Genomic DNA, 21671 nt, shown 5'->3' on the forward strand with positions numbered 1-21671 from the left:
TGCGTGTGCATTATTCGCAGAGTAGACTACGCTTCATATGGCAAGCGAGTCTCGGGATGTATATGTTATGTAATGATCAAACTTGGCCGGGCACTCCGTGTCCTGGTTGTGTCGGTGTGTGTCGGAGTGTGTGTGCGCGTTCCTGGGGAGACACGTATGTCTTTAAGAGGAGCTGAGAGGTGGGGGGGTGTCTTCGCTATTTCATCACCGGCAACACTAGCTCGCGGGTAGAGGAGGCACCGGAGCCAAAACGGTTGGAGGCGACGCGTTTTGGACCTATTGTTCGCCGAGCGGGGATATTGCGCAACTTTGGATAAACACCGTGATTTGGAGAAGATGGCTCGGCGATTTGTGCGCGGTGTGCTCGGTGTCCGCGCGCTCGCGTTCACGGTCCTGTGCGCGCTCCGTTCCACGCTGGCCGCCAACAACTGTGAGTAACTCCGCACTTCATCTGACAGGACACCGTGGCTCTGTGTCATTTAACCTCGTGTACCTGGACACTCCAAAACACCCATTTCTGAACACACCATCTTCACTATTGTCTTTTAGTAATAGCTGTATATGTGCGCATCCAGGCAATCTTGCTTCTTAATTCCCTATACTTCATTCATAAAGCTAGTCGCCACTATTCTATATGCGAGTTGTGTGATTAATTTGCAAAAACCCAAACCTGTTCCGTTTCAAAAATCTTTCATAATAAATGGTCTAAATATTGACAAGAGCATGAATGATATACGAACATGACGCAGATGCAAGACCACTGGCTTTTTGCTCTGCCCTTAGGAATGGTGGGTGTGTAAAGGTGTGTAAAGGTATTCCGACTGACACGTCCATCCTCTCGCCGTCTCGGACATGTCTTGATTAAAGTTGGACAGATGACCAATATAGTGAACATTTTTATTCACGTCGCATTCCTCGCATTTCGATGGAAACCTATTTCGGGTCTGGTGGGATTTTGGGGGGTTTGTTTAGTTTTTCTCTCCATTTTCTGTGTTATTTTAAAAACAGAAGCGTTGAAGAAAGTTGAAATTCAATAAAAAACAATGAAAACCGACAAAAATGATTTAGATGGAAAGTTGGCAATATTACGCAGCTTTTAGGTCTCGTTTTAAACGCGTTTAATGCAAAATTCCTTAATTTCTCATCATTATATTATTTATCATTTGAAGGTAAAAGCCAGACTACCTTTCGGTGACTTCATTGTGCGGCGCTATTTTTACGCTACCGCCAGGGTGCGCTGTTTTTCCATATAGCTGCTGCTTGAGGGTCCATTATTACCATATGGATTCAGGAATCTCCAAACCCCACACGTTGCCTCAAGTCGATGCATAACGGCTCAGCGTGCGCTAATTAAGATGTAGTAAGTAATGGTATGTGTGCGTAAGACAGAGCTTCATATTTTTTATTATGTTAATATGACACTTCTACATTGTTTAAAGTAACTCGTGCTAATTTGAGAGGGGCTTTTCCTGTAAAATAACGACAGTTGTTAAATGAATACATTTTACATGAATACATTTTAACACCATTCTTCCTCCCTTTTCTCCTGTACCGTATCAAATCATCTGAATGAGGTTTTATATTAAGTCTGGGCACCAAAAGATTTCTACATTGAAAGCTACATTGCACTCTGTACAAACGGTACAGTGATGAGTAAACACATCAGACACACAGAAGATTCAGTGCGTGTTGAAAGTCCTCACCCTTGGCGTGACCCTCTCCTGGTGGGGTTAAGCACAGCATAATCCAGTGTAGCCCTGAACCCCCCAGTGTGAGGTCAGCTGACTCCGTCTCTCGTGGGGCTTCACCGTGGGGCGGTGGTGTACTCAGAGAAGCCCTCCGCCTCGCACCAACAGCGCTGGGACCTGCCCCTCATTATGCAAATCCTCCACGCTGCACTGGAGCCCCGTCCTCATTCGAATATGCGCTCTTTTAATCTGAGGCTCATGAATATGCATATGAAATAGTATACAGATACAAAACGCCGGGGTCTGGTGTTCGCCATGCTAATGGAACGTGTCCAATCGGATGGTCTGGTTCTGTCTGAAAAGAGCAAGATCTGGGGTGATGTTTTGAAGTGCTCCAGATCCACATTGTACATTGTGTGTGTGTGTGTGTGTGTGTGTGTGTGTGTGTGTGTGTGTGTGTGTGTGTGTGTACGCGGTGGGGGAGTAGTGAGTATTACATTGCTTGAGCGTGTCTTCCTGTAACACAGATGTTTTTATGTGTGTTACAGGCAATTAACAGTAAGTTTCATTCATGAACTAAAATGTGTGTAGGCACATCAGTCATTAAATGAAATAAAACTGAGTGCATCAGTGAACTAGGAGCTTAAATCCATCTGTTGTGCTGAACCAGCCCCACTCTGCTACTAATGGCGATACTAATATTTGCACTAATATCCCTCCATCATTATACCCAGTCACACGCAATTATGATTAACATACTGTTCAAAAAACCACACATCGCAAAAGGATTCGGCTTCTGTCTTATGTTTAAGACAGATGACTTATGTTTTGCTCCACTGACTCAGTATCAAACATCTGGTGAGTAAACACAACCCCTACGACGGGACGTTCACGCGATAGTGGAAAGCGTGGGGGGGCGGGATCAGTTTCCCCAGTTCTCCCAGTATGAAGCAGCCAGGCGTGAGGAGAGGATACACACAGACTGGACTGTGGTGATGGTAGGATTGGTCTCATTTGTAATGAAAGGTTTGGTAGAATCTTTGTCCTGTCTCATCATTCTGACAGGATGAAAGAGATATGTTTTGATGGTGCCTTCGATACTCTGTTGTGATATAGAACTTGTTTTTAGATCTAAATCTAGATCTAGTCTGTCATTTATGAGTTTATGATCATTTTTCTATTTTATGCTTGACCTAATGCGATTTTGTTCTTTCCCCCCTCCAACTTCCCTGACACCCCCCCCACCATTCTCATCTCTTTCTTGCCCTCTCTGAAAACGCCAAGGTTGCACAGTGCAGTAGATTATTGGCCAAGTCAATAATTGGCCCAATTTTGTCAGCACAAGTGTCAGATTTAATTTCACCCCCAAACAAGAGGCAGATCTATAGCTGCTGTTTGAACCTAACCTTAGTAGCTAAAGGCACGCATGTACACACACACACACACACACACACACACACACACACACATATACACACACACACACACACATATATATACACACACACACACACACACACACCTCCTTTGACCACACAGGTCTACACTTCCCTATGTTGTCAACCATATGCAGGTAATGCTTGCTATGTGTAGGTAACCTACACTAGTCTCACCTTCTTCATGAATGCTGACCCTACACTCACTCCCTGCTCACAAACCCAGCAAACATAAGTGTGATAGGGTGTGGTTTGCTGCCATGCACTCTTTCAATAACTGGTCGATTATGGCATTTTATGACTGGTGATTGGTCTGTTTCCACTGTGATGGTCTGCACAGCTAATCAGGGGTGCTAATGTAGAGATGCATGTAGGAGTCAGGATGTCTACTGGCTGTCACATGTAGGAACAGCTAATGAGCCATTGGGACACTGTCAGTAGGTGTACTCTACTGCTGAATAACAGCTTGTGCCAATATTTGAATGAAAACATTTCTACAAATGATTAGGAACCTCTTTTAAGTGCCCTACTGGCGATGCATCCTGCTTCTTCATCGGCGCTTGGCACTAAAAGCGGGCGTCCCGTGCCATGCTGGGGGGGCGGGGCTGTGTGCGTTCGCGCGGGGCCGTTGACGTCGTTGCACCGTGCGCCTGCCAACCGACTGTTTCGCTTGGCCCCTCGCGCACTTCCCTTCAAACCCCCTTGGTTTACACACGAGCAAAAAAAAATCACTTCGTTTTCGTCCCTGCATCCAAGCGGCTTCGGGTTTTTGAAATGTGAATGTCCAGGGCTCCGTTCCAGCTGTCGTGGTTGAAGGCAGCTGCACGCGCGCCGCTACGCGTCTCACGCGCGCCAAAGAGAGCGGACTTCAGCTCGCGCCGGAAGAACCCAGTGTACTCTCTCTGTTCTGCACACTTTGAGATCCGCAGAGCTTTCTGCAGGGTACGAGGCCTCGCGAATTCAACTCGAGCTGGCGGGGACCGGCTTTAGATAACTCCGTGATGTGCGCGCGCCAATTAGCGGCGGTATCTCCGCGTGCCTCGTAGCGCGCGGGCGCGCGCGGTGATTTGTATTCATAAGGGCGCTGCTCTCCCTCGCTGTTATAGCGCTGCCTGTCCGTGTGTGCGCTGTAAATAACGTTGGGAGGGAAAGCCACGCCGGCGGCCTCCAACTTCATCTGTCTCCACCTGCCTTTCTTCATCCACCAGCTCCGTCCCCCCCCCCCCCCTCTCTCTCTCTCTCTCTCTGTGCGTGTGTGTCTGTGTGAGTGAGAGAGAGATACCTAGCAAGAGAGAGAGAGATAAATTTAAAAACTTTAAAAGTTTGAAATGTTTTTAATCCCAGGCTCCAAAGTGTTCCCAAATATATATCCAGACTGCGCACTGAACATGCAAAACGACCCTTTTGGCTTACCATTTTCTAACAAAAAAGACAATTATCTGTGTTTTTGTAGTCTTTTATATCCAGTGAGAAGCTTTCAATTTTATCGGCGTCTGTGCTATGCACGATTACAAGAAGCAGCCTTTTTAATAAGGTACTGTTTGAAAAGCTGTGAACCTATCATTTAAGGCATTCTTTGTGTGTGTATGTGTAATTTGCAGGTACACTTGAATATGTACTATGCCAACACGGAGACATTACATGTATAACACGAGTATAACACGATCAGTGTGTCATACCATATATACATGTTAATTTATCACTGTAAGTAAAACCCTTTATGAATCTAAATAAACTGACTTAGCGCCTCATGTAAATATTACAAAACATTTTATTGCACACAGTTTTTTTCGGGTTTTTTTAGCGCCTACACTTGGTATATTACTTAATGGAACCTAAAAAAAGAAAAAAGTTGTGCAGTACGAATCTGCTTGTGCATACGTGCCTACGCGTTGCATTGGGTGTGCACGCGTTGCTCTGCATATGTCTGGGCATGTTCGCGTGCGTCGGCGTGAGCCTCGCGCCGTAACGCCGACGGCGTGTGTACAAACCCGCTCCTTATTTACGCCGCGCGGGCGGAGCCGATGGATCGGACCACGTCGGCTCGCGCCTCCAAACGAAGGGCGCTACGAAAACAAACAGGCCTCGAGAAACATGCCAGCGCGCGATAATTGGATTTACAGCACAGGTGCCGTCGCGCGCAGATGGCTTCGCGCTAGCCCAGAAGAAGAAAAGGCGCGCAGAACTGCAAACTGCTGCCTGCCGAGTTCTGTGGGGTTATTTTTTTCTTTTTTTTTTGTAAGTCTTAAGTGTAGATGGTTTTTCAGCCAAGCGGATATCTACCAATTGGACAAGAGTCGTGGCAGGATGCCATTGGAACCAATCAGAAGTGTAATTGACTTAAATCAGCATGTTGGTAGGCTAAAACAAACAAACAGACCCTATCTGAAGCCAGCCCACTCAGAGCCTAAAGAGCAACAAACCAGGTTTATCATGAAATGAGACACAATATAAACATGGGTCTGGCTAATTAATAACCGTGCAGAAAAGAAAGGGCTATTCAGAACAAACACATCTAAGCCTTATCCAGCAGTCTGCTACAAAATATGTGAAAAAAATGTCACTGCTTTGGCTCAAATCCTCTGTAAAGTTAATGTTTCCATGAACATGCTTCTGAGGTTCTTAAAGGAGCTTAGAAGTTCTTCATGCTCCAAGCTTTGATTTAGTTTCAGTCCTCACGTGTGTGACAGCTATGCACTTTCACACATGAACAGGGCTTTCTTTGTGGTCAACCTGAGCAGTGTCAGCGGACTGGGCCGGCAAGTTCAAACATCTTCATGTGGTGTGGACCACGTCTTCATATGGTGTGGACCACGTCTTCATGTGGTGTGGACCGAGAGCATGGATCTGTCCTTTGGCTCCTTCTCTGCACAGCTCCACCTCATAGAGGAGCCACACATGACTTCAGGCACCCGAACGGATAATTTCTCAAGTCTTCTGAACTTTAGCTGTACGCTCCAGGACTCTCCTCCCCGGAGCAAGCTGTGTCGGTCACCGCAGACTCCATCAGCTTCATGATGAGTGTCAGTCATGTGACCCACCAAAAGGATCTCCCAAATGATGACTGGCCAATGACGAGAGAGGATCTGGGGGGAATCTGAGCCTCACGTTTTTTTATGGTTTTAGGAGTTTCTCCATATTTCTCCATATGAGTACTGCACAGACTGATCTGAACAATAGAATTGCTGAACAAAAAGCAATTCTTTTGCATTAGCAACTTTGACTTGTCCATGATCTAATGGTGCAGATATACAGAAAGTCCACAATTACAGTTGTGTGAACTTCCACAGTTGACAAGTTAGTATACCATTTATAGAAAGTGTTGGGAACATTACTTTAAAAAAGTAATTATTAGTTATAGTTACTCACTACTTGTTCAAAAAAGTAACTGAGTTACACTAGTAACTGAATTACTCTATAATAAAAGTAACTCGTTACCAGGGAAAGTAACTATTTGCATAAAAAGTTATATGTCAATGAATAAAGGATTTTTTGAAAAAGCAGTTTTCACAGTCAATTGAAATGAGTAGATCATAAAGATGTTTAACTTTTGATATTTATTGCACATCAACAGACCAGTGCAGGATAAAATCCTTTAAAATCCCAAATCTTTGAAAAAAAAAGAAGCAAAAGTAAACATTTACACTATATAAAGTGCATTTACATCTATCAAATTAAATTAAATTCTCTCAACCTGAGATAACTGGTTTGTTCACAACAGAAGTAAACTTAATACAACCTCTATTCTTAATTAAATAAATCAAAAACCCAGTCTGGTAGACATTCGGGAACTTCAAGTATTTTCTTAAATAATGTTTATATCGCCACCTTGAAAATGATTTTTCTTTGGCTTACTCCTGACTCGCCATTTCTGCCTCTTCTCCGTTTGTGTCGTGTGCTTCGGCACGCGTGTAAAAACACTGGCTCTGATTGGCTACCATAACGCTGCCTTAGCCAATCGCTTACTGACTTGTTAAGTTAAACAGATGTTACACCGAGAACTGTGACCTATCGAGATCTGTTACTCCTCACTAGCCTGGGCAGCGGTCCGCTCGGATTACTGTTAGTATATCAATATATAGTAACGCACCGCTTTTAATGACCAGTAACATCAAAGGCGTTGTAACGACAGGAAAAGTAATTAATTATATTATCCCGTTACTGACAAAATGACGCCGTTACCTAACGCCGTTATTTTTAACGGCGTTATTCGCAACACTGTTTATAGAACATGAAGCATTTTTCCTTATTTTATATATATGGTCAGTGATATCAACTGCTCCTGCTCCTCTTCCCATTATCATCGATATGAACTGGGTTGTGTGTGTGTGTACACATCTCCCCTGCATCACGTTGTATCAGCCCTCTGTGTCCCAGGCGAGCATGTAACGAGGTCACGGCTAATCCCCCAACCGCCTGGACAACGTCCACGTCGTCCGTATCGCCTGCATTTTAATTACTCGTCGCTCCGTTGCTTCAGTAACAGGAGGCGTGAGAACACACATCTTCACCATCACCTCACCGGGTACCGAGCGGAGGGAACACACAGCAGAGAGGACACGAGACAGGGCGATGCGTCCCGTCTCTCAGAACGTCTCAGAATGTCTCGGAACGTCTCAGAATGTCTCAGAACGTCTCAGAATCTCTCAGAATGTCTCAGAACTGACATTCTGACATCGCATTTGGGGCATGACGGGTGCCTGCCGGGTGGAGGGGGGGGGGGGTGAGGATGCGGAGGGAATGTGGATGCCGGAATGCCGGGGTGGTTCGGAGCGTGTGAGCGCTAAAGTGGAGCTCGGAGGCCCCTCGGCACACAGCGTGTGGGCGGAGGACGGGGCTCAGGTGCGGCCCCTGCCCACTCTGGAAAGACGGGAGCGCTGCGATGAAAAATGCATGAGTCTGCCTGTCTGTGTCTGACTGTTGCTGGTGACTGTTTCTCTCCTTCTCTCTTCCCTCACTCTATCCTTCTCTCTCTCTCCCCTCGTCTCGCTCCATCTCACGGCCCCCTCCGTTCTGTTTATCCAAACTGCTGACCTGGTCTGATCTGGAAAAAGCCTCTAAGAGTTTGTATGAGGAGGGCTCTACAGTGTAGCTCGGACACAGTGGGGCTCTGCTGGGGAGGGCTGAACCCAGAGGACCAGCTGGGGTCAGGACCAAAGCCATGGATGCAGGAGGCACTGTGGGCTAATCCGGATCGACAGCACTGCCTCACAGAAGAGGAGTTTAGGTTAGCTTCGGGTCGTTGGCTGGTTCCTGGAATATCCCTTCCAGCGTTACCTGGGAGCGATTCTTCTATCCTTTTACACTCAGTGAGAAGGCAGGCTTGATCAGTGTGGGTTTGCTTGTTTGCTAATGACGATAAAGTGGATGTAAATGTATTTATGTTCGTATATGAATATGTGTGTGTTTAGCCTTCAGTAGCCAGTAGTGTTAATGTGCCACATGGTATGTGGTAGTAGTTAAAGGCAGACACACACATACACACAGCAGTGCACTCAAGCACATACATAAACACAGCTAGAGACGAATGCAGCTAAGAAAATGCCCCCTGTAAACACACCCCCTTCATTAATGCCAAGCTTGGGGGAGGGTGGGTCCCAATATAGGGGTGGGGCTATACACACCACTGTGCTTTGGCAACCTGTAGGGAGGCAGGGTATGTAAATAATCTCCACTTGCTATTGGGGGTCCTTTTAATGAATGTGCCTGTATTTAAAGTGTGCACCAAAATGCTGTTTACATATGCACAGTGGGCCGCCATTCGTGAAGTCCCCCGTCACTGTACAGGTTCGGTTAAGTCCTGAACAGCTTGCTGAGTTTGTGAAGGTCTCAGTAATTAGCTGATGACTTTAATCAGGTTGGCTGAGGAAGACATTTCATTTGCCAAAGATCTATGAAAATTATGTAGGATCATGAGTTTGTATTCAGACATGTACGATTCATGTGTGTATACGTTTAATAATAACATGGTACCACATCTGTTCTATCTAAAACTGCTTCTGCTAAACGACCACAGAAAGTCACGTCAATTTTACTTATATAGCACTATTTACAACACATGTTGTCACAAAGCACCTTTACAAGCGCATGGGTGCAACTCCCTAATGAGCAAGCCAGGGGCGGCAGTGGCGAGGAAAAACTCCCTATGATGGTGGAGATTAGGAAGAAACCTCGGGAGAACCAAGACTCAAAAGGGAACCCATCCTCCACTGGATGGCCCAGCTAGTAGAAGTCCATATTTATAGTTCTAAAGAAAGAGAAACAAAGAGTTGACCCCTCCACTAATCCCCCCATCCAGACCTTTCTCCAAAGACCTTCACTCCAAATAGGAGCAACTATTTTAGTGATGACTGGTAGCATGTAACAACAGTTGAACTGAAGTGTCCTATGTATGCTATTCTCTTGCATTTCGAAAAAATACAAAAAAACGAACTGGGACTGAGACCCAGAAGGCTAACAGTAATTACTTGACTATGTTATGCTGCTTTGTAGTGGTTTGAGGAGGGTCTACCTTCAGCACAACCCTTAAAGAGAGCAATCTCTTCAGAGGTTATAGTTCAAACAACACGCACTGCTGTGAAGGCAGCATGGATAAAGCACCAGCCCCTCCTTTTTAAACGAGACGGAAGTGTAGCTAGGCGCCGCATGGCACGGCTGGGATTCAAACCTGGCGTTCCCACACTTTTCGTCAAGCTCAACGCCTCGCGGCGATGTCGGGTGCGGGGCCGAACAGCTCGCGGGGGCACCACGAGCGTCTGACGAGACGAGACGGAGAGGAGAACGCCACGAGAATGACAACGAGCTCTGGGGAGAGCCCGCTGCTCCCGCGCAGCTGTCAGAGAGCTCGCACGCGGCTTCCCGCCCGCCGCTGTTCGCCTTTTGCATTTTCGCTTTGCCAATTTGCTATCGCTGTTTACGACTGTTGTGTTTCTCATTCCTTTGGCTGGTACGGCTGCTAAGCTCACTATATCGTCTTCTCTGACTGTTTTCACGGTACTGGGCAAAAAAATTGGGGTCGTCTTAGTATTTTTATACGAACAAAGCAAAATGTAAATAAAATAGCTGGCAATGAATGTTTTGGGTTTGAGAGGGGTGTGTATGTCAGTTAACCCACCTCTCCCTCGACCATGGCTGCCGCTGTAAGCCACCTGCTCGTTAATCTGCAGGGCGTTAATCTACAGGGCATTCTCAGGTGGGCTGGTGAAGGCATGTTACATGTGTATGACAGTCAACACAGTACCGTAACACAATCATCAGAGATCTACATGAGGGGGACTATCACTAACTGCTTCTATCTGATTATCCAATCTGACAGTTTACTGCTCTGCTGGCTTGGAGATCCATCCATCCATCCATTATCTGAACCGCTTAATCCCACTAGTCGGGGTCACGGGGGGGCTGGAGCCAATCCCAACATCTCCGGGCGAAGGCAGGGTACACCATGGGCAGGTCACCAGTCCACCGCATGGCCAACACAGACGCACGCACTCACACCTACGGGCAATTTAGCATGATCAATCAACCTAACACGCATGTCTTTGGACTGTGGGAGGAAACCGGAGTACCCGGAGGAAACCCACGCAGGCACAGGGAGAACATGCAAACTCCACACAGAGCAGCCCAGACCGAGAATCAAACCCAGACCGCCTTGCTGTGAGGCGACAGTGCTAACCACCACACCACCGTGCCGCCCCTGGCTTGGAGATCTTATATTGAATAGAGTGGATAGAGCAGCCATAGCATGGCGCTAACAATGCAAATATTTGGTTCCCAGAGAGACACCCTTACGGTCATACTGATGACGTGCAAGTAGCCCTGGATAAGAGAGCTTGCCAAATGCTGTAAATATAATAAACTATTTAAACTTTGAGGGCTCCATTAACTTGAGTTGCAAAACTGTTACTCTGTTGGCAAAAACAAAACTCTAGTATCAAACCTCCATGTTTTAATTTAACATTGACTCTCAGCTCCGTATCACAAAGAAACACCTTTGCAGGCTGCACGGTCTGTTCATCATGAAAGTGCTCGACCGACCCAGCAAACGTGAAGCCCAAAAACCCGCCACACGCAACCAACAGAGCTTTCAGGCTGCACCTGAATACTGTAAAGCTCCAAACCCAATAATCTTTTGATCAGACATGGACCTTCTAGTGCTGTCAGTGGCCTTTTGAATGTCTGAAACAGAACTGACAAATCATATAAAGCAGGGAAGAAGACCATTTTAGAGACTTTCCACCGGTCCCATGCACCACCTGTCCAAATCTGAATCCCTCTTCCTTCTATTGTACACAAAATTACTGTCAGCCCAGAAAGTAGTTTGAATACAAATGGTTCTCATCATACGGTATTTGTACGTAGAGGTGATGTACTTCTTTATGGGAAATTCTGAGGTGATCGTTCACTCCACAGCCCATAAGCCATCCCATAATTCTGCGGGAGCCAAAGGGTTGTCCAAGACTGATAGGGGCAATTTAAAAATATCAGATGGCAGACGGCAGTCGCTTTACAAGTGTGACCAGCTCCAACACCAAACAGGACATTTGTGTGCAACACCAAACAAGAATAGCTCTTCTGTGAACTGCAAACCAGTTATGTCTATCACGTTGACACACGAGGCAGCTTTAACTAGATAACAGGTGTTGCACAAGCTAGCCAGTAGAGTCAATTAATTAATCTCAACTTTTCAACAGTGGCACCAAGAGCAGAAACTGAATCTGTCAGGGCTCTGTAAACAGATGTTGCAGTAGTGAGGTGTCTTAGTTCAAATAATTTATAGATCAAAGGACAGTGACACGATGGAAAGGGTATTATACCTGAGGATGTGTTAGTCTGCAGGCGAACTTCTTATTATCTATTAAATAATTTTTGAAATATTTTCAGACTGCGTTTAGTACACGTTGAGGCATTCCAGTAACTGCAAGGTTTGCATGAGTCCGACATCTCGATCCACTGTTTGTCAGAAAGCACCGGGATAGTGTGTGATGGCCTTTAGCCCCGCCCTGCCACTGGATCTCATTAGCATAATGTTGCGTCTTTGCAGTAGGGGAACTCTTGACTGGGAGGCGGGGCTGGGAAGGGGGCCGGGTGGGGGTGGGGTCTCCTTGTTAGTGATGCATACATCACGGAAACATCACTTGATCAATTGACTTCCTGCACATGCACATACGCGCACAACCAGAAAGAGTCTCATTTAATTGTTTTCTAGAAAAGGCATTGTCAGTCCATCACACCAGATTCACTGCAGGCTGATTCACAGGTTCAGGACCAACTGTGTGATCAAGGTCGCGGTCCATTCCTCACTGACACACTTCACTGGTAATAATGGAGCGGTTGGTGTGATTCTGGCCTGGTTTTATTTTGTCTTCCACTGCTCCCAGATGCTATGGGAGTTCATACCCCAACTTTCAGTGGGGACAGCCTTCAGGGAGTCTCCAGTGGGGACAGCCTTCAGGGAGTCTCCAGTGGGGACAGTGCACCCCGACTAGTGACTGCCCACTGTGTGTCTCTCCATCTCTAGCAGCAGAGAAAACCTCACACCCTGCAGATTTACACACCCCACCCCTCCCCACCGACTGAACACACGCTATCGATTTTTAAATTATTTCTTTCTTTTATGTCAATCATGCTACGATCATCTGGGTGTCTGCGAGCCCGGAAGGCGTTGGTAACGTCAGGGTCTTGTGGTGATTCTGACAGTCCTCAATCTGTCCTGCAATGTATGAATCCCTGGCAGGAGCAGCGTTTATGAAGTCCACCTATATCAGAGATGCTTCCAGATGTTAGAACCACATCATCTTGCCAGCTCTGATTGTCTGTGTGTGTGTGTGTGTGTGTGTGTGTGTGTGTGTGTGTGTGTGTGTGTGTGTGTGTGTGTGTGTGTGTGTGTGTGTGTGTGCTGGAAGTATTGGGAGTCTGGAACTGCCTGCTGAGATGTTTCTGATGTTTCTCAGAGCCTGAGAGAGACACAAGGGGGTTAACTTTCACTCCTGGGATTTTACCATCCTGCATGCTTATCCACTCATAATCACTCTTCTCCCTCTCTCTCCTTTCTCTTTCTTACATACACACACACACACACACACCCCAACAAAAACAACAAAAAAAAACACCTCTTCAACCTCTACCATGCTTCCCTTGCACCCCTCTTATCTCCCCCATTTGGAATCAATTTGCAAAACTGAAAGCAATGTCATTTAACGTCAGACTGTTCAAAAGGCTTTTGAAAGGTTAATTAGCTGAAAAATCACTGCAGCCTGCTCGAGCAGTAAAAAGATGACTTAGACACCCTGTCGCTTCCCTCTGTCTCCCGTCTCCCCCCCCGTCTCCCGTCACTGAGATTATAGTTCTGTGCCACACTCCATGGTTGCATCATAGCCCGTTAAGTATGAGCGATAACTATGATCTCTTCTCCACTATTAAAACCCTTTAAAAACGACCCTACGTGGGCATCCACCACGACAGGACTCACGTCTACAGGTGCCTGATCAATTTTGGATGAGTCAGGGAGGTACATATCGTATTTTATCACGTACAATGGCAAATCAGGGTGCAGGAGGTCTGCTTGTGAAATTGCAAAAAATCATGGCATTGTCTAAAGCAGCTTTTCATAGCCTCCAATAGAGATAGCAGAGCATTTTGGGATTGTGTGATTGGATTTGGGTCACATGGCAGTTACTCAGTTGGGCTTGAACCCAGAGCTTCTATAATGAGAGTGCTTTGACAGCTGTGTTCTTCTCTACTTCTGTAAAGATGCCACCACTTCCACAAGCTGATATAAAGGAAAAATACAAGCCTGTTATACATCTTAGATAGTGGAGACTGACCTCAGATCAGCGGATTCTGACATACATTCCATTCATTTCCATGGCCACAGGTGTATAAAATTGAGCACCTAGGCATGCAGACTGTTTTTACAAACATTTGTGAAAGAATGAGTCACTCTCAGGAGCTCAGTGAATTCCAGCGTGGAACTGTGATAAGATGCCACCTGTGCAATAAATCCAGTCAAGAAATATCCTCACTCCTAAATATTCCACAGTCAACTGTCAGCTGTATTATAAAGAAAATGGAAGTGTTTGGGAACGACAGCAACGCAGCCATGAAGTGGTAAGCCTCACAAATAAACACACCCCTAAACCTTGTGGACAGCCTTCGCAGAAGAGCTGAAGCTGTTCTACCTGCAAAGGGTGGACCAACATCAAATTGAACCCTGTGGATTAGATGTGGGATGTCACTTAAGATCATATGTGATCATATTAGAAGGTGAGCTAATACTTTTGGCAGTGTTGTGTATGTGCAATATCGTGTATGTGCGTGAAGGAAGGTGAGTGAATACTTTTGGTAGTATAGTGTATTAACGATCCCTAGAATAAGAGTGCAGCCATTATGCTGAAGCCAGTTTGAATGAAGTATGTGAAGCTGTGAGATGCACGCAGACAGTAACCTGAAATTCCCCCTGTGCTTTCTGACCACTTCAGCTACTGCACTTATGCCCTTATCTTATATTATAATTTTTTTCATTTTCCATTTCTTTATTCTTCCTCTTTTAATTTGTTTTTACTTAAACACATTATTATGTACGTTTGATGTGAGAGAGGGAGTGATAGTAACACCCCCCCTCTGCGTGACGAGGGTGGGCAGCGAGTCCTGGATTGGACCATTATGGCAGGATCTGGGGCCATAATCCAGGATGATCCTGGAGGCTATACAGGGCTTTGGGGCTCCATTTTGGGACAGGCAGGGGACCAAACACGAGGCCGGGAAACAGGCTGGACCAGGACTGGGATTGGACTGCATTAGGACAGTGAGGGGGATGGGAAGAGACACACTGACAGGGACAGGAAGTGACACAACTGACCAAGGAGACATGTGGGGGCGGGGCCTTCTTTGCAACCAGGTAGAGGAGGCGCTGAAGGAGGTACCATCCTGGGTTTGGGGCGTGGCATAGAGCCGGACCCACAGGCAACACCCAGAGGAAGAGTGCCTTCTGGTGGGCAGCACATGGGAGGAGCTCCAGCAGAAGTATTGGGTACAGGGGGAGCATTTGTCAAGGTATCAGGCACTTGGTGACGCTTACAGTGTCTCCAGCTGGTTGTGTCTGGACCACGCCCCTGTTCAGTCTGGGAAGAAGGCGGGGGGGGGTTAACAGTAACATTTTTAATGTGTGACAGTAACATTTTCTACATTTTCTTTCTTTTTTTATAATTCCGACAGAAACCTTCCTGAGGTGATAGATCTCGGGATAAGCTTCTCGTGGCTCTGTAAAGCACGTTGAATTGCCGGTGTATGAAAAATGCTATACAAATAAACTTGTCTTGCCATGGGGGTAACTGTATAGCAAACCACACACTAGAGTTGATTCGTCAGCCTACAGTTTGCCGGTGGCTCTCTTGCTGATTCTGTCTGTTTTTGTCGGCCTGAACACGTAGTTTAACCCTGGCTAATTGAAATCATCATTCCGAGAACGAAAACATGACACACGTCAAAACACACAGAGACATTAAAGTGAAACGCATTGCCAAGTGGCAAACATGCTGATGCTGTCTGCTGTTTGTCCGTATGATCTGTGCTACACACGGATTAACATCGCCTAATTGAAATCATTATTTTGAGATTGAAAACATGACATACGTCAATCCAGGTTGAGTCATTAAGTCAAACACAGAAGGAAGAAAACAGAAACCCAACTTTAAATAAGTAGTGCATTTTGGAAAGGGCTAAGCCAAATCCATTTGAGTTAATACCATGACTCCTGTTAGAGGAATCGAGTAAAGGAAAATCATTATCCATCATTCAGAGCCCAATCCGGGGCATTCCCATCCAACTAGACATTCATTATATTACAATGCATTGAATTATTTTAAATGAATACAAAACCATCATTACAGCACTTAATTAAGTCAGTGCTGTGCCAGCAATTTTATATATCTGAAGACATGGACATACTATTTAATTAATGACTTGATTTGTAATTCGTTGCTGGATTTCACCTACTAAATCTGGGGATCCTTCTAAATCTGTGTTAGGACCACAGGGTTAACACCACAAGACTGCAAAGACGCTTTCTGCGAAAGGTTAAATTTATATGTTTAAGAAACCACAGACGAACAAATTAACAGAAAAAAAGTTTCCTTGGATATCACAAATGTAAAAAATTATAATTTGTAATAGTTTAAACTTTCTTAACATGTCAAGTCCGTGATGAGGACAGTGTAATTTACGGAGCCGTGCAGCCATGTTAATGTCGTTCCTTCTTCCTCTGCAGTGCACTGCAATGGGCCTCTCGTCTCAAACTTGCCTCCTACATCTTTCCAGAGTTCCTCTTCGTCCTCAGACAGCCAGTCGCCATATTATGCCAAACTCAACAGGAGGGATGGTGAGTCAGCACGTTTCACGCACAGATTAGTACGCGCACCCTGACACACACACACACACACACACACACACACACACACACACACACTCACACACACCTCGGGTGTTCGAACCTCCTCAATAATTCACCTTCAGAAGGTGGCTTAAATGTTTTTCTCTCTGAGTGAACTTCGCCTGCTCATTCTGAGGTTCCGAGTGACAGTTTGCATCAAACTTGAGGCTTTGGTACAATTTTAATAAAACAGCAATATATGACTAACATCATCTTTGATGCCTGTATTGAACACTTTTTATGAACCAAACCTGAAAAGTGAAAAGTGTTTTATCTCCTAGTCGAACGTAAGTACATCTGAACTTAACTACTGTGCGGATTCTTCAAACTACAAATTACAATTATCGCCTCAGCTGGATAGACCCTCTCTGAAGGGATTGAATATAGTTGCAGGAGAAGTGATCTCCAACATATGGCCAATATCACACCTGGGGTCAAGTCGACTACTGCGCCCAAATCCACCCCCATTCAATCTATGGTGTTCCCTCTCCGTTAGTAGTCGGAGATTGTCAGATGATCTTGCATTCTCCAGTTGGGGATTTAATGAATGTAATAAAATGATTTGCCCTGATGGCATTCGCAGTGGTTCCAGCATGGCCGTCTTCATACCTATAGCACACTGACACGAACAGATAGCACCAGACTGTGGCTTTATGGACAGATTTAGTTGGAGAAGACATGTTAAAAGAAAAGAAAAATAACAGCTCAGAGACTTGTCTCCAAGTGTCTGGCTGGAGGCTGAAAGGTTTCTTTTCAAGGCTAATTAAAAGTTGATGCTTTGCTAATGAAGGAAGGTTATATAATTCATATTAAGATGTTTTCAGCATTTTGAAGCTGAAGTTTGACATGGTACTCAAAGTTGACCTCATTACGCTTAATTAAAAAGAACACATTTTATGTCTGTTTGGGGCTTCAGTTCTATATATCCGTTTGTTTTGTATGCATGTGCATGTGTGTGTGTGTGTGTCAGGAGGTGGAGGTTGGGTGCCTGAGCGCAAGGATCAACTGCACTGGTTACAGGTCGACCTGCGGGAAAGGGTGGAGGTCACCGCCGTGGCAACACAGGGTCGTTTCGGCAGCCCTGATTGGGTGTCCAGATACACACTGCTGTACAGTGACACAGGAAGTGCCTGGAGACAGTACAGGCAGGAAGATCACACGGGGGTGAGTCACTTCCTTCTCAGCCTACCATATGGTGGTACAGTGAAGTTCTACCTCGACTCCAGGCCAGACTGCTTCATATTAGGATTGTAATAATACAGAAGTTCAATACAATTTTCACAAGTTTTATTTTAAAACAAAGAATCATAAAGAAGCATGTCTGTGCAAAAATCTTATAAAACAGTGCAACTGGCCTATAAACAAAAGAAAACAGTAAGCTCTCATAAAAAAATAAAAAAATAAACCTCACATATATCTGAAACCATATTGGAACAGACAGAGAGGAGTGTCAGCAGTACAGGTTTAAATTTCAAAATAGTTGTTTTGTTTTGATCTATTTGATACACTTAATGTATTTCCTTACCTAGGATATGAAACAGGTCCTAAAGTTTGATATTTTACCTACACTCCTGGGTTTACACACCTAATTCAGTGCAGAAACCAGTTATCAAAGTATTTTTCAGCTGAGGTAGATATCAAGCAGCAGTTTGGACCTTAAACAATGATTGGCACTGGATAGAGACAAATTAGTTTGGCTTGATTTTCTGTTAATTGAATTGCTATGCAGTGTGTTTATAATAGCTGTATGCACTGCGGTGAAATGAAATGTGAAAGTTTGTAGGTAAGGAGCTGAAAGCCATTTATCCAGCATCATTGATCAACTCCGACCCCGCATACATATCACACGTTTGTCCAAGGAACGTCATACAGTCTTCCCACAGGTTCAGCCCAGTTAGCATTACTTCTCACTCCCACCCCCCCACCCCCAACAAGCTCCTACGCCACCCCTGCTCTATTTTGACAACCCTGCAATCGATCCAGATGGCCCCCGTGTTACTGGAGCCAGCAGTTGCATTGCTTTCGTGTCGGGGGGCAAACAAATGGACTTCTCTCTCCTCTCTCTGGATCGATCGGACCCATTTCAGAGCTCGATCAGCGCTTTGCTCTTTCCCAGCATGCCTGACACTCAGCAAGACAGCCAGATCTGCTGTCATCTCAACACGCTCTCATCTCGCCTAACCGGCAGAGAGCAACTGAGATGAGAGCGAGATGGAGAGACAGAGGAAAAGAGAAAGAGCGAGAGAGAGAGAGAGAGAGAGAGAGAGAGACTGGCAAAACATATCACCTGCCAACTTTTTGTACCATTTTACCTTATTGAAGTATGTGTCCCACACCCTTGATCTACATCTTCACCAGCAAAACACTCATGCTAATTGCATTAGCACGTTTTTTTTTTTTTTGAAGATCCCTTTGCAGTTTGCAGGCATGAGGCTTTTAATTGAACGCTGATCGAATAGGCTGCTAATCGGGCATAATGGGCGTAACATGGTGCCCTCGGGTCATTCATAAGTCTGCTTAATGCAGTTGAGCTTGAAGCATGCCCCCCGGCAATGCTAGCGCTGTCAGACTTCTCCAGCCTAGCGCTAGCCTCGTTAGCACTTGGCTACTCTGAACGAAAATGGCATTGCACAGAGCTCGTCTTTTCACCAGTTTGTGTTGAATTGTTGAATTCACCAGCTCGTGAACTGAAGGTGACTGTTAACACGAGAAATGAAGAGGGTGTGGAGAAATATACATTTGGAGTTAGCTGTCCGGTATGCTTCCGTTATGGCGCTTCTGTCAGTCACGCTGAGGTACTCACCAGACTGTGAAGAATGCTAAAACAGAAGTGACATTTTATTTATTTCAGTTCAATGGGTGTTTTTATTTCCTTTTTTCCCTCCCCTTTACAAGCTTCAAGGTGGGAAGGTACTGCTGCTTGGAAATGTATTTGTGTGTGGGAGTATTAGATCAAGCCACATTAACCTGGCAAAATTAGCTGAAAAGAATGCGCTCTCAATTAATTGTCTATCTGGAGCCTGCTCGCACATTTACCCCGAGTGAAATAGATCACTCTGGTTTGTTTTTCCTTTTCATTAATTTTGCTGTTGTTGAAATTGTTGGTCTACAGATTTTCCAAGGTAACACTAACGCAGAAGGGGTGACCCATCACAAACTGCCCCACTCCATCCGAACGCGTTACCTACGCTTCCTGCCCCGAGCCTGGAGTTCAAAAGGCTGGATCGGAATGAGGGTGGAAGTATACGGCTGCTCCTACAGTGAGTACGCATGCCACCTCTGGCCTTAATTCAATCTGACACTCAGACTAAACATAGATGCTACATCTGCTAACCTGAGCTAGCTGACCTACTTGCGCGTGCATACATATGGCTCATTTTAGAACTGCTTTAGCGCCTTTTGATCAGTCTGTTGAGTTACGCGTTTCTTTTCAACGCTGGCTAAACGATCCACGTTCAGAGAAATGCGCTACATGCTCTGAGAAAGCAGTTTAGTTTAATTCACTGAAATGAGCTGAAATTACCCTGAAAGTCAAACTGAAGATTATTTCCTTGCATCTTAAAAGACAAAAACCAACAAACAAAAAAGCAAAAACAAAATATAAGTTTGGGTTAAAATGACTTTCATATTTTTATGATGAGGGTGTAGTGTGACATTTACCTAGAAAACAAAGAAAATCAATTGATTACCTCAGGAGATCCCGACGACCCAGGCTGCCTTCTCCAAGCTGAAATATTTATAAAGGTTTCCTTATTTGTCAATGCTGTAGGTCGCAGGTGCCCTTTCACACGCACCCTAGGCCATCCCTGCCTACCCAAATCCTAACCATTACGGCACCCATAACTGACCTCAGATCAGTAAGAACACCAGAAAGGGCTTCCTCTGGCATTTGCCTCACTGTCATGTCCTTCTCGTCTGCTTGGGCTGTGTTCGAAAAAGCCTACTACATACTACATACTGCATACTGCACTCAGTATATACTGGATACTGCATACTGTTGCTCATAGTAGTATGCAGTACAGTTTCCAGTATGCGACAAAGGCAAAGCATACTACGGGGTCACGTGAACATAGTGTTGCATGATGGGATGTAGTACACCACAAAGATAACTCTGGTTGCATACTGGAATATTTTGCAGAAGTAGTATGTCATTCAAGGATATTTTGCGTACTGGAAAAATTATTTGCATACTGCATACTGATTTGGGGCCCAAGCAGTACGCCAGTAGTATGTAGTAGGCTGTTTCGAACACAGCCTTGGTCCTAAGTGTGGTGTAGCCATTTGTGACTGGGCTGGGTTTTCCTGCTTATTCCCGGTATTCCTGCTGGTCTCTCCACTTCGAACCGAATTAGTAGTTTATGCAGCTTACATCACAGATGTTGTCAGGCATGAAAGCAGACAAATTGGACCTTCGAATGGCATTATAGCCGAGTGTCAGTGGGTGCAGATGCATGGTTTTGACTGTGAGGAGCTTTGAGGTTCACACCTCAGCCATATCGGCATGAATCCTAGAATGGCGTAAAATCCAAAGCACATCCAGTCACGATTCTGATGCAGAATCATACAGATCAACAGTTTGGTTTCACTCTGTGTGCTGTGCCATCCATATGTGAATGGTTGTTGCAGGATAACACAGACAGGGCAATTCCTGATGTCCTGCAGTCCTGCTATAGTCCTGTTCTTGCTGTAGTCCTGTCCCAGCAGAGCTTTGTAGTCATACCTTCTGTTGTAGTCTTCTTACCACTGTAGTCCTAAAGCCCTGATGGTTATCCTGTAGTCCTGTTGTCCTGTACTTGCAGTCTTATTGCTGTCAGTCTTTAAGTCATGTCAGGTTACTACTGCATTCCTGTAGTTCTGTTCCAGCAGTAGTCTTGTATGTACAACATAAAAACACACACACACACACACACACACACACATACATGCTGGAGTCCTAAAGTCTTTCCTCTGTAGTGCTGTAGTGTGATTTTCTCAGATCAGCAGCATCCCATACTTGTCTAAAGTAATCCACCACACAAGAGGCATCCAGCCATGACCTGCCAAAACAGATCCCCATCGTACGGATTAGCTGACGAGTTTTTATATACTCCACCGAATGTTTCCGAATGACACTGGTGCAAC

At 45.3% G+C, this 21671-nt stretch overlaps 1 protein-coding gene across 1 annotated transcript in view; it reads left to right on the top strand.

Annotated features, from left to right (window-relative positions):
• Positions 1 to 214: 214 nt before the first annotated feature.
• The window catches only part of cntnap5b (contactin associated protein family member 5b), a 67686-nt gene continuing 46229 nt past the window's right edge, over positions 215 to 21671 (top strand). Inside the window, exons 1-4 of the mRNA XM_077013181.1 lie at positions 215 to 430; positions 16389 to 16499; positions 17521 to 17714; positions 19663 to 19810. Of these exons, the coding sequence (XP_076869296.1) occupies positions 337 to 430; positions 16389 to 16499; positions 17521 to 17714; positions 19663 to 19810 (547 nt within the window). The 5' untranslated portion in view covers positions 215 to 336. The remainder of the gene's footprint in view (positions 431 to 16388; positions 16500 to 17520; positions 17715 to 19662; positions 19811 to 21671) is intronic.

Source organism: Brachyhypopomus gauderio, chromosome 1, assembly GCF_052324685.1.
Source record: "Brachyhypopomus gauderio isolate BG-103 chromosome 1, BGAUD_0.2, whole genome shotgun sequence".
Lineage (NCBI taxonomy): Eukaryota > Metazoa > Chordata > Actinopteri > Gymnotiformes > Hypopomidae > Brachyhypopomus > Brachyhypopomus gauderio.